This window comes from Bombus pascuorum, chromosome 8, assembly GCF_905332965.1.
Source record: "Bombus pascuorum chromosome 8, iyBomPasc1.1, whole genome shotgun sequence".
Taxonomy (NCBI): domain Eukaryota; kingdom Metazoa; phylum Arthropoda; class Insecta; order Hymenoptera; family Apidae; genus Bombus; species Bombus pascuorum.
Genome location: NC_083495.1, coordinates 10,205,252 through 10,232,117, shown reverse-complemented (window position 1 = coordinate 10,232,117; position 26,866 = coordinate 10,205,252). Strand labels below are relative to the sequence as shown.

Below are 26,866 nucleotides of genomic sequence, written 5' to 3'. Positions count from 1 at the left end.
CGATTTCGAGCATCGCCACTTCCGCCACGATCCTCCACTTCCGTCGTACATCTTGCTCCCTCTCAGTGATTATCAAGGAGATACACAGAGTTTGTAACGCGATGACGCGGCGCTTATATCAAAAGAAATAAACTCGCGTGGATTAACGATCGATCAACTGTGCAATTTTGTATTTACGTTGAAGAAACGCGTAAAACCGATGGAAATATACTTGGAGGTTCGTAAACGCAAAGAACACGGCGATCGTGAGTCGAAGTTATGAATTTGCTGATAGATTTCTTTCATAAGTGCGGTACATGGGTTTTTTATCTTCGTTCTTATCGTTACAATGATAAGGTACCGCCGCCTCGAACTTGATTCCATTTCCATGCAGGTGATCCTTAGCACTTCGTAATTGTCAGAGATCGCATCTTCGATTATTTCTTACGCGTCTCGACCTACGTACCAGATATGACAGTTTTCTCTTCTTTAACAGACAGATACAAATTTCATATGAGTTGGTTTGAAACTAGAACTTCGAACATTTGTATTTTTAATCAAATTCGTTCTCAAATATATAACATAGAAGTAATAAGTGGTATGACAAAGATCGTTAAATATACACAATCACGTTTCCATTCCAATAGAAGCGAGTATTAATTTTGATGAATAGTAGCCGCGTAATTTCACTTGTCGTAAGAATAAAAATCTGAGAACCTTCAATTTTACGAGTTTGTTAGTTCCAGTAGTAAAGAACCCGCCCTATTTTATGAGCCGCAAAAGCCTCATCAGAAATACCGGGATATGATTTACAGGAGTATTTTACTTGACAAAAAATCACTCGAAACCTTCGCATCGTCTTAACTTAACCAACCAATCAAGCAGATAGACGATCATCCGTTTCACGAGAGTCCATCCAATCTATTTTGCAGACTTGGAGCTAATATCAATCCTTGTCAACTTATTAACAAGGTGTCGCAACCGAGTAGATAACAAAACGATCGTTAACAGGGCATTAAAAGACGGTCGCCGCAGGGTATCTCCGACATCGAGATCCTCTGGCATCCTCTCCAAGGAACACGCATCGCTCTCGATTACTCGTCGACGCTGCGTCATTATTCTCTAACCGATTCCAAGCTCATCTTTCGCGTTAAACGAAGGTATTGGCACAGAGTAACTTTTCTTCTGAAATTTGATGTAGATTTTAGGAAAGACACGGTTCTTTTGCTACTTTGGTGATTATCGATATCTCGGCCACTTTGTGGATCTCGATGATTTTTGGATATATCGTGGAAACGACATCAGAGTATAACAATTAAGATACCGGCAACCAATACCGACGCATACGGTGTCACGGACGCACAATTATTGGCAAAATTCATTATAGCGTTAACACATAGGGGCTTTTTCGAATATTTCGAAAATTAAGGTCCAACAGCGTTTGATGTGCAGGAAAAAGTTGCTCAAAGTGTCGATTTCTGCAACATATTCAAAAATCGTTTAAATCGGCGAAGTATGTGAAATTATCGATATTTATCGTTACTTTTAAATATAACTTCTGGATTTAAAGTTTGAACCAGTAAGGGTTGGAACAGATTATGATATCGACTTCGTTTTTTAAAATAATTATGCAGAAGATTTATTCTGAATAAATTTAGAGACGAATATTTCATTACACTTGGCAGAAAAGATTGGGATATTCCTCTGAATGGCACTGGGGACCGAGATTCACGTTGAACCTAAAATATGAAACTTCAGTTTTAACGATTCAATCTGATTCGCCACACAGCCAGTTAGAATCGCGGCCAACAACTAGATAAACCTCTTAAATTAATTAAATCCAAGGAAATCTTGGAAAATTCTTTACTTGAAGATTCGTAGAAAATGCTAACAAAATTAATAGAATATTCGAGGTGGATAAAAATGGAAAGGAGACTCCAAACTTTTGTACGATAATGTAGGTATGTGGTTTCTCTGATTTGCGATGGAAGAAAATATCGCGAGCGTGCCAGCGGCGATTTACCGTGGTCGTTCAACGAAATGACGCTCCGCTCCGTCATTTCGTCACGGTGAATCCCGCGAGTAACGCCGTTGCCTCGCGTCCATTAGCCACATTGTAACCGGATTTCCCATGAAACCAACCACCGTTCGCGTCTGGCTTGTCTCTCCTTGCTTTGCCTTACCTTTTCTTGTCTCTGGGAGCATGCGTCGGGTATTTAATTTTGCTTGCTGTGTTTGCGAGGTGCACTTGGAAAAATGGTGTGGATTTATGGGCTGGTTTTGTTTGGATTCCTCGCGTCGTTCGTTCTTACGCGGAAGATTGGTGTTTTTACAGTATGCTTCGACTTGCTATGGCGCCCGTGTTCGGACCAGTTCCCGCAAGGGTGCTGCGGTGCCCACTGTTGGGCGACGAGTTCATTCCTCGTCGATGGCTTTGTTAGGGATCATCTTATATTCTACCTGTGGTCTTCGGATTAATACAGTTTCGAATTTTTATTTGTAACTTTTACCTTTAATAGTTGGTAGCAAGATCATCGAATGCAAGTCTGTGCTCTATATAATTGATAGTGGTTTAGAGAAACAAGGAGTAAGAAGATATTTCGAAGATATTTTAAAATAGAACGAATCTATTAATAAATGAATTTCATACAGATAGGTTTAGTTAAGTTATGTTCGTTACATAATTAGTCAAAGTTCTGGTGAAAACAGTTAAATGTCTTGCAAGGCAGGAGATACTTCCTACGTGCAAGTAGTATCTAACGGAAAGAAATTTTTAGCGATTTAAAGTTACAAGAATTAGTGTGCGCAAAGGGTAGATGTTTCACGTGTTCCAGAGAGAAGTACATTTTTATAAAGAAAACACGTAGGAGTTTTTCCCGTATTTTTAAACTTACCTACTACGTCGAACGAAAGCTGCAGGCAATATCGAAGAAGAATTCAATATTTCCTCTCGTTGCTACATATTATTTGTCCAATTTCGCGTTATTCCACAGAGTCGCTAAAGGAATCTTACAATCGGTTATTTTAACGACGATAACATAGCGAGTTTCCACTCTCTCGAATGCTCATCTTCAAGTAGCTGCACGGTTCGTCAAAAATGGTCAAACGATCGTTCGAATCTGAAAGATCTTAGACTTTCACGTGGGACAAACAAGGGTTTCAGGAAAAGTTCGAACGGTTGATAGAAAGTATATAATACCGGTCGTTCCATGGTTCACTGATGAGCTATGTCGGCTCTGGCCTGGCCATGTCGCTATAAATTTTAATTTACGCCTGGTAACGGCTAATTACACAACAATGACACTCGGTAGACGGTCCGTAGCCCGTTTGACTCGCGAGAATTTCACTCCTCGAGACAAGTCCGTGTTCTCTCTATTTTATTCACTCTAGATTAGGGCCTCGGATCTAACCGTAAATTTCACCGGGAGTCTACGAACCTTCTGAGCCTACTCCAAGAACGATTACAGAGAAACACGCCACCACGGTGAAGAGTACAGTTGTACAGAAGCCGCTAATGGAATCGATGCAGGGACCCCTAGTCATTCGGGTCACCGTTTGCACGAAGAACTTTAGTAACAGGCATAGATGTACCGTGGCGCGGTACGATTTCAATCAATGCGTCGCATTCGCGGTGATTAAAGGATGATTACTTGCCTCCACGTTCCTCTTGGAATCTTGAACACCGTTGCGATCATCGCAGTGCCGTTTTTCCTACCACTCTACATGGTTCTTCGATGTCCACGTATTTAGAAACGATAAATGTTAGGTGGATTTAGGTGGAAGATTTATGGAAATCCATACTTTATGAAGAGTTTATTATATTTCGTGTTGCCTGTTGGCTTCTATGTTGGATTTTATTAATTTGAAATTTTTATAATGACAGCATACTATCAACATACACCGCACTTATGTCTACAATCTACCAACCAATTTAACTTATTTCATCAGCCGAGGTTTAACATTTGCAACTATCTCTCCGTCTAACCAAATATCGCAACCTGTACAGTCTCCTAGACATACACCGTTACACACAACCATACTTTCACCATCGCACAACTCTTCGATCACTTGGCTTACTCGAAACCGTGTTCAACCGATCGTGGCAACGTAACTATGGTTATGGAACTTTTTCGCAAATTTCTTTTTCCTTATGATGGCGCGACGGTATTAATCTCTTGAGCGCCGTGGGTGCTCGTAAACGTTCAACAAACACGGCCGCCACGCGCGCCACGGGTATTTTCAGACAATCGACGAATTTATTCGCCTCGACATCGTGGGCGTTCGTAAGTGCTAAGCGAGCACATTCGTCACGTCCCGTGAGGGCCTTTTGTCCGCTCGATAATACCATTGACCCTTGCCCCAACGTGCTTATCCCGCGGAGACGTTCGATGGATCGATGTACACGATGATTTACTCGTTCGGAAAAACGGAAGTGTCAGAGCTGGTAATTCGAGGCTCGCGTTTGCCTCTGTTCAATGTGTAACTTGCAGTACCACGTACGATATTTATTCAAATGTTTGATTAGTGCGATATACTGGGTCTTTGGAAATGATTTCCATGGCATTCACGGGTTTGTTGATAAATTAAGATGGAAGGTGTTTGACAAAAGTAGGATTGATCGTGATGCGAGCTTGGGAGGGTTCGTGGTATGGGAAGTTCCATTTGGGTGAATCTAAATTTTCGCCGCAAGTTTGGAGAAAAATATCGCGGAGAAATTTTGTACAAAACGTCTAATTGTTTCTGCGGGTAAATTTCCCAAAAAATTTTTGAAATATTTTATATCATCTGTTTTATCATCCTATTTTCTATGGGATCACCACGTATAAATCATTGTTCGTTTAATATCTCCTACCGATTAATTTTAAAAATTTGCCACTTTCTATTTTCTTCTAGGTATTTCGAGTTAAGCAGACATCAAAGTCTGCTTGGCAATTAAAAAATGCATATTCCCGGTAAAAGAAACTGCGAGTGTAGTAATGAATGTCGAAGATGACAAGCCATTAGGGCCACGCTTTCTTTCAATGGGATCGCGAGAAACCACAGCCGGTGAAAATGTCCCGTTTCCGTGGCGACTCGCCACCCATGAAGCCACTCTGCCCCGACTAATATTCGATTCAGGATATTACTCGGCCCCGTATCGAGGTGCAACAGACAGAAGAATCGAATGGTACGTTTCCGGTGGTCGTCGGTCACGTCCAGGCAAGACTAATGTATGATTTATTGTCGATTTGTATCTCGTAACCGATTTCTTTGGTACGGTTTATGCAAATCGCAGTCGGATTTATCGTCAATCCAAAGACGAACAACGAGAAATGCAAGCCGAGAGATGCAAGTAGACTCGGAAGCGGCCAATAAACCGCGGATTAATACGTCGTGTGTATACATTAAGTATGAAGCTGTCGGATTTACTTGGTGAATTTCTCTGAAAGTCGAGAAAACGATGTGTTACACCAGTATGGAATGCTTTCAGAAATTTCTAGGGATTTCACCTTTTCGTCACGGAGTGGCTTTAAACGGGAAAACACGTTCGATATGTTTGTTCTTCTTTCTTTATTCTTTCTTTCTTTCTTCGTGTTTGACGTGTCACGCTTCACGAGGACGATGACACAGATTGAATCGACGATAGGCTTATTTGGTCTTGCGTTTTGTTTGCTCTTTCTAGCAGTTTCCGTACTCTCCTTCTTTCGTGATAAGGATATGAATAGAGACACGATTTGTTGTAGGTGTTTCGATGATTTCCTGTGTTTTATCGTTTGTTCACCGGGATAATATTATTGGAGATTTATCGTTTAGAATAACAGTTTCAGAGTTCGGTTGGATTTAGTAGAGCGAAATTTTGACTGCTAGTCTACTATGTGGCAACGCTATAAACGGGAACATGAAATTCCAACTGTAATAGAAATTTTGGTGATTCGAAGTGCTTTTCGGAACATCGAAGTTGTATAGAAGCGGAGACATCGACAAAATTCGGTAGAACTCCAAAAAATAAAATTTTATTTCGTGTCTTGTTACACGAACTTCTATCGATTCGGTTCTTTTGTTTGAACGAGAAATCACAGATAGCGGCGAAGATCTGTGAACTCCTATTATCCAAATGTATTTTTGTTCTCCGATGACTTCGGATAAATAGACTTCTGCATACGAAATATTTGTACATTATACATATAACGAATCTTTGTGTATTCAAAGTTTAAACGCGCTTAACAACGAAACATGTGCATGTAATCGGGTCCACGAAGTTTCATGCAGTTGAGCATGGACGATGAAAATTCATGAGAAGCTGTTTCCTTTCTGGCTGGAACCGTGTGCACGTGTTATCGGTGATAAGCAACGGGATCGAAACAGCCGGGAGATTAATGAATCGTTGAAAGCGCCGGGAGAGGTCGGTCACCCTTTTTCCAGGGAAACATCGAAAGTAGCATAAATCATCTAGCAGAGATCGCGAACGGTCGAGACGACGTCGAAACCAAGTAAGAGTAAGAAAAAAAGCGTTAAGCATAAATTTATTGCTCTATACATTGTCCCCGCCCCGTCAATTCGTTTCAAACCATTTGAATCTAGCTTAATTATAACTCGTTAATCAAAGGATTCGTTTCAAATGGCAAAGATATAGGTGTGTCGTTATTATCATTTAGAAATAAGAATTTTGTCTTTAAAATATCGTTGCGTATTAATTTGAATTAATATTCTTAGGTAAAATTTGCGTTCTGGCGGTCAACATTCTCTAAATTTTATTTCATTTATCGTTCGATATATCGTTTTGTTTTATCAATCTATTATCTTCCTAAATAAATTAGTCTTATTATATTAACCTACGTCAATAACAGATGCGTCTTCTACTGATTGAAGAAACATTATTTGCGCATGTAGTACGCAATCTCGATTGATCGTTGTATGGAGATCGATCAGAGGCTAATTAAGAAGCAAAACGAGGCTCTCACAGCCATATCGTTACAATGTTAGTCTTTATTGCTATGTAGCTACAAGGAATAGATTCGATTTCCCATTTCTTCGCTTCGATGAACCATCACGAAGGCAATCTTTGAACGCTTCTTCCTGGTGGTCTTTGTACCACGCAAAAGACTCACTGTCAAGGTTCTAGGTTCTCGTTCCTTTTTCATATCTTACAGACACTCTCTGTGAGACACGCCGTCTAGAACTCCATTGAAATATCCGCGCCAAACATCCCGCTAAATTCTAGACTATGTTTCAAGGAATTACTCGCCCCCTCGTCACTCCAACTTAAGACTTATCTTTTCATCTTTTTAACCGCCTCATTGATAGCTTCGCAGACCTACACCCACTGTGTCTATCCCTCCAACCACTCTGTTGTCCTACATGCAGCTCGGTGACGTAAGTCTGGATTACTCAGACATGAGAATTGATCGCGAAATATCCCTAGCTTTTGCTCAAAATGGACGAAGGAACTTCTTCAAAGTGTCTAAGACAGAATTTAGAAGTTTTAGAATTTGAAATTTCTCAGAATCTGGTATTTCAGGGCCTAGAATTTCTAGGGTTTACAATTTTTGAGGATTTGGAATTTTAGGACCTGGAATTTCTAGGGTTTTAATGTTTTAGAATTTGGAATTTTAGGACTTGCAATCTCTAGAGGTTTAAACTTGTAGGAGTTGGAATTTTAAGACTTGAAATTCCCAGGGGTTTAAATTTGTAGAAGTTGAAATTTTAGGACCTGGAATTTCTAGGGGTTTCAAGTTTTAGAATTTGGAATTTAAGGACCTAGAATTTCTATGGGTTTAAATTTGTAGAAGTTGGAATTTTAGGACCTGGAATTTCTAGGGGTTTCAAGTTTTAGAATTTGGAATTTAAGGACCTAGAATTTCTATGGGTTTAAATTTGTAGAAGTTTGAATTTTAGGATCTAGGGTTTCTAAGATTTGCAATCTGTAGCGTTAAAAATTTTGGGATTTGCAATTTTTAGAACCTGGAATTTCAAGGTTTGAAGTTTTCAGCATTTTGGAATTTTAAGATTTGTGATATTTAGGGTTTGAAATTATAAGATTTGGAATGTTCAGTATACTGAACGTAACCCTAAACCAGTAAAACACAGTAGCCTACTTATTCCCTATTTATTACCTTAATTATTTCCTATATGCAACTACTCCAAATTCGCCACATGGTCTCCAGTACTTTATCCAACGATAACAAAATGATTCCTCGAGCTGATTTACCACACGAACTCAATTACCTCACACTGCTAGCATTACGTGTTCTCGAAACGGGTTGCATTCGGCAGGCACGACGTAGAGGTATAATCGTAAAAATAAAATATCGCGGATGCCTCGCGATGGTCTAATGTTAGCCCAGCGTATTTTAGCACTGGTGGGCTCTTTCTATTCATTTTGTAGGTTATGTTGTTCACCTCGTGTATACAATGTACAGCAGCTTAGGCTCCCGTCTGTTGGAAAACGGAAGCCGTTTGTGTAACCGCGTTTCGGTACCGTTTCACTAAGAACACGCTCCGCCCATTCGGAGCACCCATTAAACGAACACTGTGGGTTGTGGCATCGAGAATGTACTCACAGTAGCCTACACATTGTAGCAAAGTTTTAAACTAAAGTATTAAGTCGCGGCACCGATTGATGCACTAAGGTTATGTGCTGTAACGTTATTTCGCTTTTCCTACATCGAGATTGTGGCTAAGGTGAAGGGGGTATTTCTTGTTTTCCTAGGATAAAATATATAATGGGATATATACGGGAATATATATGGAATATATTTTACATTGAATTGTCGAAGCATACTTTTCTTGAAAGAAGTGAAGCTAATCTGTGATATATGAAATATTCCCTAGCCCCTTGATATGAGATATACTTGAAATTCGCTGCTTCAGATACATGGATAATATATTACAGACACGATATACCGGGTGTTCATACATTTAAGATCTTCACGTACGATTATCTCGAGAGCTACTCATTTTAGGAAGAAACGTTTGAAACAAAAGTTTCACAGTTTCGAAAGGAGAATTCAATTGTGCTGCTGGTTTTTTATTTTTTTAGCTGCTTTAAAGATTGATTGAAGATCAACTTGGTCTTTCTTTAAATGAAAATCATACTTTTTTGTACAAATGCTTATTCTATAAAGAATAAGGAAAGAAAAAGGAAATTTTATCGGAAAGATTTTTTTAAAGGACTTCGTCTTAAAAAGATATTTACTGGTGTAAAAATGTTTTAGTTTCTCCTTCATCTTTTTAACTTCGTTGAGACCGTGAAACTTTTTGTTTCAAACATTTTTCTCTAAAACGCGCAGTCTTCGAGATAATTGGTGGTTTTCAAACGAACACTCTATATATTCTTTTCACGGTCTATATTTATTAAATTAACATTCATCCCTGGATCGCAACGTGTGCAATAATTTATAGATATATGCGCCGCAATGATTACCAGATATACGCTATTAATCATAGTATGCATTCTTATTAATAAGGAGTAGAATGCAACCAGAAAATTTTAACGATGAAAAAAAGAGTATTTCGAAGATTCTAATAGGGAATAAAAAAGATGAGGGATAAAAAGAAGCATCATAATAAAGACATAAAAAGAGGAAACTCCACCTACAAAGAAAAAACGGAGGAACGCTGTAAAAACAGACAATATGCGTACTATCTCACGATATATAATGCGTGTTCTGATATAACTAATAACTTCGGAAGAAGAGTACGTGAAAAGGTACGTTGTAAAAAAGAAAATATTCCTGTATTTACCATGGTAAAATGTAGGCGAACGCGATATAACGCGATTCCCACTATAAAACTCGCAAGAAACTACACAAAGAATGAGACCGTATGGTGTGTTTCACGATGAGATTCAACAAATGCTCGTTGGATTCAATGAAAGAGTTAGCCTTGGTAGTCTTTATCGTACAGCGGAAATAAGGTTGGCCACGCAAACGATCGGAGAACCGACCAGTTAAATGCACGCATATTCGTTGCTCCTTAACGAAACATCGTGTAGTGCCGCATAATCGTCTATGGATGATGTTCCTACAATCTGTCTAAACGTTTGTCCGTAAATCAACGTGCAATTAACGTCTAGCGTATTTCCTCGACCCGTTGACTTAACCACCGAATCTTTATGTCGATCTCCAGGCGTGAGATTACCGCGGAAATAATTGATAGAATTTATTCGCGACTGGTTTCGATTAAGCTATTCAAGTTGCTTGCGAACAAATTTCATTTCAGTGCTAATCGCGCTACTGACGAACGTTCGTACATAGTTTTTGAAAATATTGTTTCGTTTATCGGAGAATAAAATTGCTAGATTTAAAGATATTAAGTGAAATTTCCTGTAAATGTAGTTTTGACGTAAACAATTTTCAATTGGAATTTTAGTTAGCGATTGGTTAAATGAATAAAATTGCTATACTCAAAGTTTTTAAATGAAATATCCTGCAAATTGAATTTTTGTTTATTGTACACATACTTTGAAGGATAATTAAATTCAATGCTGTATTTGCAGCAGAATTATATTTATTGGAAATTGTAGTTGGTAATAAATTAATTAAATATCCGCCGGATGAATCTGTATAAGCGTATAGTCTGTACATATTTGGATAAGAAGTTATTGATAATATATCGGAATATTATTTAGAATAGAATGATAGTATCTCCAACCGTGTTATTGTATGAATGTAGTAAAAACTTCTATCGACGACTTTTATCACATCTTAATTCGAACAAGATGACTGAGCAGTCTCGTAAAACTGAATACGTTAAGCAGAACATTTCAGAATAAATGTTCCGAGGAAGACTTCAAGGTATACATACATGTATGTAAATGCCTTTCTCACCCTCCGAGTAGTCGTCCTAGATACGAGAACAAAGGGAGCTGAGTCAGACGTAGCTTCCCCTTGCTGCCCATCCAGCGTAAATATCTTGCAGATTTTCCGACGAGAATCGTGTTTATAATCGCGGAAATCAAATATTTACAACCTGTTTCAATTGTTGAACACCGGTTGAGAGTATTAAAATGTGTTCAACAATTACTGAACATTTAATTAAAGCAGAATCCTTATAACACAGAAGAGTTAAATTAAAAAGATTAGATAATTTAAAATATCTACTAGAGTATCACGTTTAGAATTCTGAGTTCATGAAACTCATCGCTAGTTAGGATTATTCTTACTCTATGAAATCTAAAAATTGTGGCTTATTAACAACGATATCTAGTAAGAGTAATGATAATAATAAATGTAGCGTAACGTTCTAAATTGACCTGAAATTCCGAATCACCATATTTTATAAATCTAACTTTAAGTTAGAAGGATTTATTTTACAAGCCTAACTATACTGACGAATTACGGTTTATCGGTATCTATCCATGAAAACTTCACGACACAAACGTGATAAAGAGCGGCGTAAAACGACTTGCAAAACCAAAGGAAAAGCCTTCGAGCTTTAATTCTTGTTACTTTTAGATTAAATCCCTGTTTATGGAAAGGAATAATAAATAGCGTTTTGCTACCCTAATGTCAAAACACATCCACAAAACGATTTCGGTATTCCCAGATGATTAGTCATCGAATAAACATCGATCCATCTGCACTTCACAGGCGTCGACAAAATTACCAACTCGGCGGCTCATCCCTTAAGCTCGGTTTCCAGTAACGCGATGCCTCTGGCGATGTGCTGGAAGTCAGTGGGGGAAAGGGCGGGCAATTTAATCAGTCGATTACTCTAGCCGCGCCACAGGGACGGCCGAAAAACATCCCCAATCGGTCTTCCCGGTGGATGGAACCCGTTCCCGTGTCCCTTCGGAAACGAGCCGTGGAAACCCTTAAAATTTCTCATCGATCGCGAGATCCTTTTCATGTGTATCCTTGTTCAATTCGCTGGAGGCGAATAAAAAAGAGAATGATTCTTCAAAAATATCTACGTTTTACGTTATTTTCTTTTCTTAATTTTTAAATCTTCATACTTTGGATCAAAAACACTGATTTACCTTTTCATGGTATAAAGATGCGATGGAAAATTCAGGACGATGGGATGAAAAAATTATTTTTTTATGCTCACAAGATTTGATATATCTTTTACATATGACGCTGGTTGCAACATTTCGCTCTACGATTCTACGAATTTTCTACATCTCTCTGTTTTCCTATTTCTCCAAATTTTAACGCAGAATAAGTACCATTTTTTGCACTAAAACTCCACACAGCCGTTTCATCCACTTCGTGCAAATTCCACGAAATATTATATAAATTATTAATGTTTTATCCAACTTTCTGTAATAAAAAGATTAAAGGAGTTGGTTTGATTCATGCGCGTTATTAATCACAAGCGAATCGGTACAGAGCATTAAACGAGATTCGGACCGCGAAAGGGTTAAACCATCCGTCACGCGAACCGGCTGCGCGAGCTAACGTTATTTTTCTCATTTAATCATAGCGCACGCACCGTGAACGTTTTTCACGATGTATACGGTACATTGTAGCACAGTTCTCGCGGATGACAGTGTTTTCTCCAGTATGCTCGCGTGTCACGTCGAATAACACGCGCGACAAACCGACCGTGCGTCTCTCCGCTGTGTAATCGCGATTGAGACACGGTGAACGTTGCTTTTTGAGCTTCGTTGCTCGTTAATGGCGGTGCGTGACGCGGTGGAATCGCGAATCGATGGAAGAATAGCAAAAGAATTTTTGAAAGCGGGATACCAGTTCTCTCTTCACTTTCTTGTCGTGTGTTGTTAGTGTCCTGACGTCCAGCGACAACCTTTGTGCGCCATTTTATTCTCTACATGGACGATTAATGTGATATTGTACGCATGAGGATGTCGGTGATTTCGATGATTATTATGCACGGTTTACTTACGGTTTATGGTCGACGGGAAACGCTTGGAGAGCGTAGAATTTGGGTTTAAAAATGTTTTCAGAGATTGACGTGACTGTTACGGAATTAGTAATGGCTGAGCATGGTGGATGCCATAGGTGGTATTGATATATTATGGGTAAACATTTCCTAAGCTTTCTAGGCTATTGATTTTATACAGGACTCGGTGAATGCGCCTGTAGAGGCTTTGTGTCGATAGAAGGCATCGTAAATACTTTTAAGAGGGATTTTTTCTTTCTTTCGAGCTTATTTATAAAATCATAGAGGTACTAGCTTTTGAAAGAAGTAAGCTACATATATATCGTAATTTTTTCTTTTTATGTCAGCTCTTTCATCCTTAGAAATTGAATAATCATTTAGTGGAAACGTATGATACATCCTCTGATAGTATCTATACACATATTATGTTTAATTACGCAAGATATCTTAATGTTTTCATACAAACGCATCTTCATACACAGAGTCATATCTATCATCTGCCAAAGACATTCTAATATCTCGAAACCTCATCTTCCACTCTGTGTATAATATTTATCAGCGTTCACCCCATTTCAAAGAGTCGGGAGTGCTCAACTATTTAACCGGTTCAGTGTCAGCGAATCATAAGCTAATTAAGAACCATATGCCAAAAGCGTTCCACCAGTGTTTTCTGTCTTATTACTCTAACAATGAGTTAGGTCGTTAAGGTTATCCCTTTATTCGGAAACTAAGCGAGAATGCCTTCTCACGTCTTCTTACGTCTAATTGTGTCTGTTCGCGTCTGATCGCGTTTGTCTGCATCTACTTGCATTTCTCTTCACGTTTATTCGTGTCTAGTTAACTGCCCTACGTTTATTTCTACGTCTTGCTTTTGTCGAATTTACACACGTTTAGTTGCCTTTCTTGATGTTTAATTGCGTCTAGTTACCTCTGTGCACGTGTATTTGTGTCTAGTTACTTTTCTTCATATTTATTCTTACGTCTAATTGCCCCTGTTTGCGCCATACTCATTAGCATATAGTTTCTTCTTTTTGCGTTTACTTTGCGTCAAGCTATATTTTTTTTCGCATAATCTCGTATCTACTCATGTCTAGTCACGTCTTTCCACGTTTATTCTTACATCCACTTGCTCTTCTGTGCGTTCACTCGTATCTACTCGTGTCTAGTCGCCCCTTCTAGCATTCGTTTGCATCTAATTACCACTATTTGAATTTACTCGCATCTACTCGTGTCTTTTTACATTTACTCATATTTAATCGACCCTCTTTGCATTTTATTCGCATCTACTCGCTTCTCTTCGAATTTTGTCGCTTCCGCCACCGTCTACCCTCCTCTGGCGGCGTCGAAAGGCATCCCTAACGATCGGCGCAACCCTTGACGCCGGCCAGCGTTCTCCACCTCCCCGCTTCTCTCTGTCCCTTTTCACCCTTCCCTCCACTTTCTCTTCTCTCCTCTTCTCTCCTCTAGGGCGCTCATTATCTCCGGTGTGCGTTCCGTTGTTAGCGCACGTGCATCGGCGTGCACATGCAGCGAGAACGCGACGACGCGATGCCTACGCGGACGATCGTCGACGCGACGTCCCTCCCGCGCGTGTCCTGCTGCCGCTGTTTCCACCAGCCCACCTCCTCTCCGAACCGTGTATTGATTGAGGTGAATGCACGACGTCGACGTCGGCGTCGGCGTCGGCGTCGGCGTCGTCGGCCTTCCACCGCTTGTCGGGGGTGGAAATGCATACAAACCCGGTCTGCCGGGGTTATCCCTTGATTTTGCTGCTGCTGCTGCTGCTGCTGCTGCTGTTAGAGGTGGTGGCGCACCCATGGAACAGGATGGTGGTGTATAGCTTCTGCTGGACTGGCTTCGAATCAAACAGAGACAATGATAGGGACACGCAGAGAAACAAAGACAAGCATAGGGAGAACACGATCGAACAGTAACTGACAAAGACACAAATACGTGTATGTACAGAGCGAGAAAGAGGGAAGTAGAGACGAAACCAGGCTGAAAGAGCTTGCACAGGGTGAAGCAAGAAGGAGGGAAGAAGGTGGGAGAGAGAGGCCTGGGATCGGTGCTAGAAGAGCGGCCACGAGAGCGCCAGAGAGAGAACGGGCAACTAAGAGAAAGAGAGAGAGGAGGGAAGCACCGGTGGAGGAGGCATTATATACTGGCTGGATCCTCATTCGGCTGCCAGTTTCTCGGCTGTACGCGGCTACGAGTGTACCTCTACTCGACCAACGATATATTCGTGACCTTATCCAAGCCGGGGAGGAATTGACAATCTCTTTGGGACCGGGAAGAAACAGCCTGCTGTTCCTTCTTCTTTAAATCAAGGACGCACGAGTCCAAGGACAACTACTGCTTGTTGGAAATCCTCGTCGTCTGGTTCCATCTTCTTTCTTTTTTTTTCCCTCCCGTTGGATCTTCCAACGTCGTTTTACTTTATACATCGAAGACTTTTCGAGACATTGACATCTTTCAAGATATTCGGAGCTATTCCTCGGCTGTTTCTCTCTGTGTACAAGCATCCAGGGGTGACACATCTTGAGAAGAGGATTCTGAAGACGCTGCGGAGGGTGTACGCGTGAGGAAATACCTCGGTGAAGATCATAAGAAAAGAACGATGGCCACTTACGCGACCTACAGACACGTCGAGCTCGACAATGTTGGATACGGAAAGAAAAGGTAATCCCGGAACCGATTCGCTTGCCCGCCTCTTTACCGCACTGCGGCTCCTCCAGCCCTCTCGCTGGATATCCGGTTTGCTCCTTCCGAGACGGCAACAGACGCCTTTTCCTTTTTTCTAGAAACACGTTTTATTGATTTTTCCCTTTCCAATGAATCTCGTTAGTTTGGTCAGGATAAATGTGTTGATGTTTGGTTAGTACAGAACTGTCAACTTGACAGGTGTAACTTGCGAAGGTTGTCCGAGTATCTCTTTCGGATGCTGTGAAAATTAAAAAGAATATTAATTTAGTGGAGTTTTTTATAAGATACGTTTGAATATGTGACAGACTAACAGCTTATTTTTATCAATTATGACACGAGATGATAGTATACGTTTGATGTGATACCTATATATATAAATGAAGTTTTCCGAAATGGGAGTATCGTGTGTGAGTTTTGAAAAGCTGTTAAATTCATTGAACAAAATATTCTGGGTTTTTAATAGAATTTTACTGTAAAATACATTTGACGATATATATATGGTAGGTGGACCTTTTATTTCTATCAATTATGACAGGAAATATTATATCTTTGATGTGATATTTACACATACGAAGTTCTTAAAAACCATAGTCTCGTATGTGATACTTAGGAAGTTTTTAGGTAGTTCAAGAGGAATATTCTAAAATTTTAGCGAACAAGTTTTTTCGTAACAGATCGATATCTTTATTTTTATCGATTAACGCGACAAATATAAAAGTATCACGTTTAAGATTTTATTCACGCTTTGAAGATTCTTGAAGATGAAGGGTGGTTGGTTTCGAAAATGACAGGATGCGGTAGACGCCGTATACAACCGTGACTGGTTCGATCGATCTGCATCGCGAAGCGAAGCAGTCCTTGAATCTGGTCGCCGCTTCGAAAACCGTGCTGTAGCGCTCTCGTCGCCATCGCCCAAAGAATCCTGAATATTCCAAGTTCAATGTCGAGAATTAATCCTTCCCCTCCAATTAAATCGAAACTTTCTTTTTTCGCGATTATCTTGAAACTGTTTAAGACTCGTCTTTCCTCGAGAATGTTTTCATTGAAACGATTTTCCCGTGTACGTGGCATCGTTTCCTGTTGTCCACATTAGAAACGTACTTAAAAGAGCATGGAAATACGCCGTTTCGATACAAAGAGGATAAACAACTGTTACACACCGGTACTCGTGGGCAAAGTGTTTTATCTGTGGCATTACTTAAGTGGTTTCCACTGTGATAAAAATTGTCGGCAGCTCTTCCCAGGAAGTCGCACATCCTTTCGGAGGAATTTTCTAATTGCACGCGGTGAGCCTGGCAAACCAGCGAACTCGCCTCTAAACGATCCTTCAAGAACGTTCAATATTTACCACCGGATAATTATTATAGTTATTTCTTGCGAGTTTACTGCTCCGGTAGGCTTAACCGGTAGGTTTACCCTATCATTTTAGGTCTTCGTCTTCGTAATATTTGATATTTCATTCCTGGTAGTGTATTTGAGATGGTTGTGCTTTGAAAGTTCTGAGTATTAATATGCAGCATCGATTTTGGCCTATGTGTTCTTGGTTACAGGTAAACGGTAATTATTAATCAATTAATTATCGTAACTGCTTGTCGCGTTTTATTTCTTGAAAGTACGCTTAATGCGCACCTTACTATTTCACATTACGTCTTGGTAATAATTAATATTTCTTTCGTGATAGTATTTTATAGAGAGAAATCTTCAGGTGGTTTGTTTTTTAAAACTCTTGGTATTTATTGCTATGATTGATTTGGCTACGTGGCTCTTGGTTACACACAATGGTTCTTAATCAATTATAGTTATTCCGTATGATTTATTGCTTAAAGCTACGGCTAATTTATATCGTGCTATTTTACACCGAGTCCTGGCAGTAATTAATATTTCATTTCTCTGTTATTAATTTTCACGATTGATCTCACTCCGTAACATTCTTGAGTACAGATGATAATTATCAATCACTTATTATTATTATGTCTGTTCTTTACGATTTATTGATTAAAGGTACGCGTAATACATGTCCTATCGTTTTACACCGTGTCTTTGTAATAATTAATATTTCATTCCCGCGTTTCATAGCAAAAAAATTGAAAATAATTTATGATAGTTCTCGTTACAATTAACTTCGTCTTGTCGCGCTGTAGAATGTATCAAGAAATATTTTTGCGCAAGACTTCCAAGAAATACCCATTCACCGGCGATTGATAAAACGAGCAGACTCTCAAAGTACTTCTAGAATATTCCTCGTCGATCCTTCACTCTGTTTCTTCCCGGAACTGAAGCTTTTTCATCTTTCGACCGTAGGAAGCGCGTCTTTACGTGTCAAAAGTCGAGGCTGCACCGAAATAGAGGAAAAGAGCGGAACACAGTCGGATTTAGAAAGCGTGACTGTTATTCCACGCTATATACGTGTCTCTGTTTAACATCTTAAACGTCGTAGAAACATTAGCCGCCTGATTACACGATAATTTTTGCCTGTTTAATGGCTTTTTACCAGTTTCAAGATAAACGTTTCTTTATCTTAATATTAACTCTACAAATATTAGTGGAATAATTCTCGCTTAATAACTAATTGGCATAAATTATTGTTTTCACCAATTATTATAATCATTTGCTACGAGTAACTTTTTATCAAAAGAACTGAGAAAGATAAACGGAACAGGAAGCAACGAAGTTAGGACAAACATTATTAATGAAAGATATATCTGACAAAAAAATGACAAGTATTTAATTTCCGGATGAAAAAAACGGCCGTATTTTAATAGTAGCAAATATATTAACACGATCGTTTGTTCCGTTTCCTGTTTCAATGTCGTAAGGAAGCTTGGTGACGAATGGAAATCGACGACGTGTGTGGACGAGAGATTTCTGCAATTGAACTTCGTTTAATATGTGGTCAACGCCCTCGGGTAATTGATGTGTACGTGGCTCTTGAACGACTGTAATTACACGGATGTCACCTCCAGCCAGTTGGCGCTTAATTGCCACCATGATTTTTCTTTGTACCTACTATATACGCTTCATATCACACCCACGCGATCTTTTATCTAAGCGCAGTCCTCTTGAGGAGGTGTTAATCGTTTAGTCAAAAATCTCAGATAAATCTCTTTGCTTCTTCTGGTGGGATCTGTAGGAAGATCTGATCGTTGATGATTTTTGTAGTTATTGTTCTTCCATGAAGTTCATTTACTAGAACAATGGGAATTGCATTGAACGATAGCTTTTGGATAATTAGGAAGCGAAACTCTTTCGAGGACGTGTAAATTGGAATCTTTGTGCTTATTGTTCTTCCACGAAGTTCATTGACTTCACGAGTGGAATAGTAATAAGTTGGCGGATTCTAAATAACGAGGAATCTTTTCCTTTGAATTCTCTGTCTGCTTCTTTATATTCTTCCGATCTAATTGGATATAGATTGTTCGAGGAAATATTGGAAAGTTAATTAGGATATTAATGTCACGAGTTGCGAAATCTTTCCTCGTCGTGTTTGGATAGATACTTTTCAAGCGATGCAGCTTCTGAACCTCGAAGGGTGTTATTAGCTACCTTTGAAATTAGACGGCTTGGTCATTGGATATTCAAATTATGTTGACCTCGCTTAGGCAGAATTCTGTATAAGAGAAGAAAGTTCTTGGTAGTCTATCAGCTGGATCCTGTTATTCGTATTCACTCGGATTCTTCGTCTATCGGCAGCACTTTAGGATGAGGATGTAGGATAATGGATGTGGTCCAAAATGGTCGATTAAAATCGAGTACGGGTTTAAAACTCTCTTGGAACCATTATCAATCTTGATTTTTATTGTTTCACTCGGTGTTATGCCGCAAGTTAGATATTGAAGAGAAAGTTCTCGAATTATTCTGTGAACAGTAAATCATCTTTGAACTTTAACCTTCTATATCTGATATAACCTGAATCAAGAAAACAATCAAACAATCGTTATATCGTTTGTGTCGTATATTTTGCTAGCAATTAAACTAATAAAAGTTTCCAAGGAATAGGCAAACTTTTGATTCACTTCTCGACGTAATTAACAAGTTGGATATTGATTTAACAATGGAGGTGCGATCAGCATTTGATAAATTCAATAAATAAATATAAATTCGATACATTCATACTCGACGAATGCAGTGAATTTTCAATAAATTTAATCAACTTCCTATGTATTTAATCAAGCCAACCGAAAGTCCTTTAATACTTCCAGAAGTACTCTTAACGAGAACCCTCGAACTGTCCAATCACTTCCAGGTTGACACCGAATAAATAGACCAACCACTTGGGACCTTAACTCTTCCTCATTTAATAAACGAAAGTGCCATTAACTTTTTAATAAACCTAAATAATTTTATACGTCGAATCAGGCCAAGTAAAACTTCTCTGATACTATCGAATAGAGAAATTCCAAAGATCCAAATGAAAATCAACGTGCTTCCTCTTCTAGGACTGTTAGCACCTGTAGATGGAAACAATAGAGTGCAGAGTCACGACGCGGGGTCTCGAGGTACGCGGTTATCTTTCTGATCGGATTCGTGGCATCGAGATTGATGCTTATCCGTCCTGGCCCCGAGGACGAGCGTTCGTGCTTTCCCATCGATGCCCCCGTTATAATGCTTGCTCTATACAAGACCCAATACAGTACAGTCTTTGTCCTCGAGTGATAAACAGGCCCATCCCCGACACCCGACGCGAGAGAGCTTCTCTTCGTTCATCATCTTTCGAACCTGTTTCAAAGGATGACACGAGATTACTTGAAAAAGTACAGATTATTATGCTGCTTCGTGTGTATACTTCACGGTGGATTTCCTCGAATCCATGACTCATTTTTCGATATCGCTGTAGTTCTTTTTACTAAAAACAATTTCATGGTAAGAGGTATGGAAGATTTTCCTTAATTCTCCAGAAATTTTCATCGAATTCTTGATTTTTGATATTTCTATGGAGGTTGTCTCTGTATTTAGAATATTAGGAAGCTTATCTTGTAAAGGAATTTTGGTAAATTTTGTAGATATTTCTAATTTTACGAATTTTTGGGTATTAAGAGTAATAGTGGCTTTAAGTAGATTTTGTAGTAATTTAACATACGGTATCTGTTGTATGCAATCAACGTAGTCGACTCTTTACCTCGCTTAATTTATTATCTTTCTGACAGCTGCATATATCGAAGCTTCTCGCTAAGTTTCTACAAAAAATTAGAAATCTTATAGATACTTCGAAGCTGGGAATCCTTTAAGACTCAAAAGGAAGTAGAAGTTTCCTAGATAGCATATTCACACCTAATAATTTCCAATAGTCGAGAGAAAATGAAAAATTCGAACTTCGTTTGTACACGTATTCACAGTATTCACACGCATTGCTCCCAGCTTAAGAAATCCATCATCCATCTGTATAATTTCTCCTGTAGAAACGTAATACATAATTCAAGACTTCAAAGGACCACGATATCGTACATCTAGAATCTAGATCCTTCTTCCTTGGATCTTCTTCTTAGCACCGGTCAGTTGAGGTCTTACGCAAACTTAGATACACGTAACCAGACGTATCTTTTCACCGGTTCTTTGTTTCCACCAGTTGTTTCGCATCGCTGATTTAGCAGTAACAAGACAAGAGACTCTATGAAGAAAACGCTAACTAATAGACATTTGAACACGAGTTCAGCTGAAATTTTTTTCAACGATTTGTCGTTTGGCCTATTTGAGAATCTCTATACAAGGCTGGCCGGTCTTGACCTAATGAGAATAAGCTTAAATCGTTTGGGACAGCTGCCAGCTGAAAACTCGCTACACCAGCCTGTCTATTGCCAATTTTGATCTATTATCGTGACGACTACTAGGTCTCGTCGAATAAAAATTTTCGCTGTTCTGGGATTTGTCGCGCTATCAGCTGAAATCTAGGTGAAGAAACATGGAATTATGTATAGTATGATAGCAAACGTATTTCTGCAAGGATTTTTTGACGCAATGCGGAGTGGAGTTAAATTTGGAAGGTAAATCGAGAGATTTTACTAACAAGAGTCGACCAATGAGTTAAAATATTGTTCTTTGGAGATTTATACGTTTGAGATGCATTTGATCAGCAATTTTGGAATTTGGAATTTGGAATTATAGGAATTTAGGTACTGAAATAAAGTATTTGTATGGGTATTCTGTTTATAATATTTTGAGATATAATTAAATGGTGGATATTAATTATAAAATAAGAGAATAATTTTTGCCTGATTGCGGATCAGAGGCTGAAGGAACTTGGGACCGCTGAGAATTATTTCAATTCTGAATTATAAGGATTTACATAGATAGCATATCGTGCAAGAATATTCTGATAAATAAGATAAGATTAAGATCCCTAAATAAAAAATGTAGTATTTTTGTTCGATTAACAGAAAGTGATAAATGAGTCGAATGATAGGAGAACCAAGGAACAATGTCAATTTCATTTAAAGAGATCCCGTAAGCGAATGGATCCAATTTCGGACCAATTATCAATCGACGATTAACTTTCTTAACGAGTCCTTCCCTAACGACTATAATAAGGTATGTATTATTACATTGTGCGTGGGCGTGACACATGTTTTTCCAAGCTCATCTCATATCCTGTTCCTCCTACTTATCTTACTCGAATCGTCGTAACAATTTGCAAAATGCGTCGAGTTAAGCGCATTGGACTTGTTAATTATATCAGTATCAGACGCTTTCGATGTATGCTAATGAGAAAATATTCTTAATAGAAGTGGAAGTTTCTGTTTCCATAACTTCGGACTTCCACTTAGCTACGTCGGGTATTAAGCTTAAGTGGGGAGCAATCCAATTAGTTAATTCTTTTTTTCCACTGTAAAAATGTTCACTACGGTTACTTCAACCTGCCACTTTACCTAACCTTTAGTCTACAAGTCTAAATTTCAAACCATTCTTTTTTTCATATGTTGATTTATGATAAATAATATTTCACTGTGAAAAATTTTTTGGCAAAAATTCCTTGCAAGGGAAATTTTCATGAACTTCTTATATGTATTGTTCAAAAAAATTTTTTTAATAATAGTTTCTAATATGTACACATCGTTTATATCCTAGAAATCTTTTGTAGCTTTTTTGTAAATATTATTACATAAATGTACAGACCTGATTACAAGATCTTCCACAAATATTTTGACAAATTAAAGATGTTCTTTAGGAAATCTTTCGCAGACTTCCTATACAATTGCGTTTACATTCTATTCATTGTCTGATCGTTTCTGAAATCTTAAAATGAAATCTTTTTAACAAATTACCAACCATAATTAGTTGCAAGCAATCCAATTCTAATATGTTCAACATCACATCACTATATAAATTCTCTTAAAAAAAAAGAAAAAAGAAAAACTAGAGAAAGAAGCAATCCGTCAAGTTTCCTGCATTTTACTCAAGTTTCTCGGCGATCGTTTTTCTTTGATCTCATCGAGCAGGCCAGAACACCATCAACGTCAAGTATCCACGTGGATCGAAGTGTAACCTAGAATCGACGTTCTCTTTCTTTTTTCTTCCGTCGACTTCCTCGACCACTATGATATGCTTCACGTGTAAAACTACACGTCTCCAAGTTCCACGTGGATCGAGACGTATCGCGTTACGACGAACGAGTCGCTGTTTCCGGATTCGTATCGTCTCCGTCAGGGGGTTACTCACCCCCATTTTACCAGTGGACACGAAAGGGTGGACACGCATCGTATGAACCCCCGCGGTGGCGGCTTCCCCCTCGTGTAAGCTCGTAGGCCTTTGTGGATATCGTTCTTCGGGGCTTCCTAGGAGAAAAGACGGATTTTGCGAACCTATGACGCGTGGAAGCCCTGGTGAGACTTGCTCTGTCTGGACCTTACCGATTTCACGTTGCTTCGTGTAACTGTTTTAGTGTTTTCGACCGTTCACCTAGGCATTTCATTACGTCTTGCTGTTTTAGCTGATTTTTGGAATTTTAGGGAATTTGCAGATTGTAATATCTCGAGTTTATATATATATATATATGTACGTAAGCATAAATGGCTTTGTGCAAAGGACTTGGAAATAATTCTGAATATAGAACTGAACAATTTTGGGGAAATTATTACATAAGAAATTATTAAAATATAAAAATTATTATGTATATAGAGGTAATTTATGGGAGTTATAATATTGAGTGGAATATTCGAGAATCATAGTGGCATGTAAGGTTGATATTCTTCCCAATTTCTACAGTCATATGGCTCACGACCACATATTTCCACGAATCGACAAACTCAAACATCAGCCTAACAATTGCCCGACACGCTATCAGGATAATTTATAACCGCAGCAGATGATCAGCAAGGAGAGTTCGACCGATGGCAGTGAGTGAAAATAAAAGTTATCGTCAGATAACAAACATGATATTCCAATTTCGATAAGAAAGTAAACTTGCAATTTCACCACGCAATTAATCGTGGTGTAAATAAAGTATGATTTAATCATCTTATCCACCTTAGAATTATGTCAAATAGTTATATATCAAAAGAGTTATTCATTGCCTTGCTCAAATAACAGGATGACATTTCTTCAAAACATTCCATTCTCTGGCTATCACGCACGAATGAAATAATTCTTTGTTACAATAAATTGGAATGGATTTTCCATGTATTTAATTTGTAACTTCGACGCTGAACTTATCAGATATAGAAGTTTTAAATGTAATTGCTTAGATAACTTCCGGATCGTTATATTTTGTACGAAACAACGTTCTTCCAGATCTATCTCACGAATGTAAGTAATAATTAATAACGTTAGGAAGAAAATGAGAAAGTTTCCTGGAAAAAGAAAGGGAAACAACCTGGATGTTCTCGATATGTCGGTGCCTATAGCCGCCTACGTCGATCTCTTTATTTATAACAGCTGCTTTTACAGAACATTGACTCTATCTGTCTCTTTGCGGCCAGTGATAAGGTCCGCCACGCAAAACGCTGGAAGTCGATCGATCGTAATGCACCTCCGTCCGATAATCATCGCTATCTCTTTTGTGTACGTGGCCGTGTTCTTAGCAGCGTGCGCTCGATAACTCATACTTTGTTCCGCGGTGTTTCCTGTGCATTATTCAGGGCCACGGAACGTGAACTTCGAGCTTCCAGCTGAATAGTTTCGCGAGGAAACGCGATATCGTTCGACGGTGGATCGTAGAGTGACGTAGATGTTGCTCTTCTGCTGCCACAAATGTCGCGGATAAATTTATCTAATGACTTTTCTAATGAGTCAATCGTCGATAAAGAAATTGCGAATTTGGAGCGTCGTCAGACTTGAAATCATCATTCGGAGACGCTGAGATAAGGATTTGACGAAGGAATGAGTAATTTGTTTGATGACTATCTCGAGATAAAAAGTTGTACGTGCCAAGTTGGTACTCTTACACGGATAATTTTTTAAGTCGTTTTATTTATGACGTAATTATTCTAAGAATAGTGGTATGTCGTAGAATCTATGTCAGTACATTTTTTACAAAATTGTTTTTACATAGTTCAGGATCGTATTCTATTTTTGGCTAGAATTTATATGATCTACAAAATAATTGTTTATAACAAAGGAGAAAATAATTCGAAATTTATTTTCGACAAATATTTAGTACCCTACTTTGGTTTAAAAATACAGTTAACCAATTTACAGGAATATAAACGTACCGCATGGAAAGGTATTTTAAGAATTGAGATTTTCAGGTGGCTACTTTTTCGTCCCACTGTAATATGGCGATTTAAACCGTTCCTTGAGCGTTCTTCATTATTTTATTATGCTGTAAAAGTGCCGATAATCGTGCAGGTAAAATAAACCAGAAGTATCAGGAATCGATAAAGTCAACATCAAAGAGAAATCGAAATATGTATGTCATCGAAAGAACCAATGTTGCTCGTCGTTTGAGAAGCCAGAAAATCGTTCCTCGATCACGAGGCTGATTGAAATAAACGGCGTCGAAATAAGTTTTGATAAGTACTCGTTGCTCGTCCGATTATCCGCTTGTTAAACGATGACCGACCAAACAAGGGACCAAGAACGAAGAGAGAGATCGAAAAGAGGGGTTAAATCGACGATTTCACCGGAACCGAATAAGTCGATCGATTACGCCGTTGAATTGGTCGGGCGGAGGCGTAATTGGCCAATTAGTTAATTTCGCGTAAACTTCGTCTATTACTAAGTCCACGATCCATTGCATAAAGTTACACACAGACTTTTTTGTACGACTCGATCTGGCTTCCTTTTATAGCTGTCCATCCGACATCGGACGCAATCGATTTCTTTCTGTTGTTGTCTATACGATCGTCTTCAAATGGCACGATTATTTGTTCGAGATCGAATTTTTATACATTACCGATTTATCGAAGCGAATGAAAATTCGTCGAAGAAAGTTAGGAGAAAGGTTGCATTACTTTTGAAGTAATTGATTACGAATCTAAAATTGGAAACATAAATTTGTTAAAAAGATCAGGGGAAATATAATGCTAGTTTCTGGTGAAATTTGCTACAAATTTCGCATTGGAAAGCATAGAATTTCTATATATTTTTATGTCAGATTTGAAGCAGGAAAATTATTCCAGTAGTAATCGCTGTTTTTTTTAAAGTTATTATAAATCCTGAATTGTAAATCATTGCTAATTTACATTTATTACGCGATACTGAAATATTTCAACTACTTAAATTCCTAAAATGGACTTAGGACAAAATATGGATTATGCGGGGATCGATTAATTGCGCTTTGATTACCGATCACGTTTCGTCTGATCGATGAGATCGTTTTTCTCATCGGACAGAATTGTTCACCAAGATCGATGAATCGCCTTCTGAGCAATTCAAACGATCCACTTTGACTTGCCGATTTGCCGCATTTGCATCGATCGTAGCTACCTGCTGTATATGGCGTGCGTGGCGTGTCTCGCGGATGTCGCAAACATCTTCTATCAATTGTGACGTTGACGACGTTATTTCTGCGCAACAATACCTTGTACATAATATCGCGACAACGATGATGATGATGGTACCCTTTCATTTTTACTGTTTCGGTCTTGAGCAATCGGGGAAGTTTTGTTCTTAGTCACTGGATACCTTTGTTGTTGAATGTCAAATTTTTTTATTCTTCGTCTAAAATTAACCCTTTAAAATTAACTTTTTAAAATGATTTAATTTCGGTAAAGATCAATAAATCCTTTATTTAAATTCGTTTCAATTTCTATAATCTAATAGTTAATTTTCTGCGATGTATAATTATTCACGTTGAGAAAAGAATATTAATTTTCTAAAGTAATAATAAAATGTTTGTAGAATAATAAAACTGCGAAGAGTTAAGTCTTAACTCGATGATACCGTGCTAAGTTGGTTCGACTTCTTGTACGAACTTTCGTGCAATCGC

At 38.5% G+C, this 26,866-nt stretch overlaps 1 protein-coding gene across 5 annotated transcripts in view; it reads left to right on the top strand.

The window, feature by feature from the left end:
* The window catches only part of LOC132909800 (microtubule-associated protein Jupiter), an 86,358-nt gene that overhangs the window by 40,119 nt on the left and 19,373 nt on the right, over positions 1 to 26,866 (top strand). For 2 of the 5 annotated variants that reach the window (XM_060964902.1, XM_060964901.1), the window contains exon 1: positions 14,517 to 15,483. The exons of 2 other annotated variants lie outside the window; for them this stretch is intronic. In XM_060964902.1, coding sequence (XP_060820885.1) covers positions 15,422 to 15,483 — 62 coding nt within the window. In that variant the 5' untranslated portion in view covers positions 14,517 to 15,421. Of the gene's footprint in view, positions 1 to 14,516; positions 15,484 to 26,866 lie in introns of those variants that run through there. One more of the 5 variants, XM_060964897.1, reaches the window with a different exon arrangement.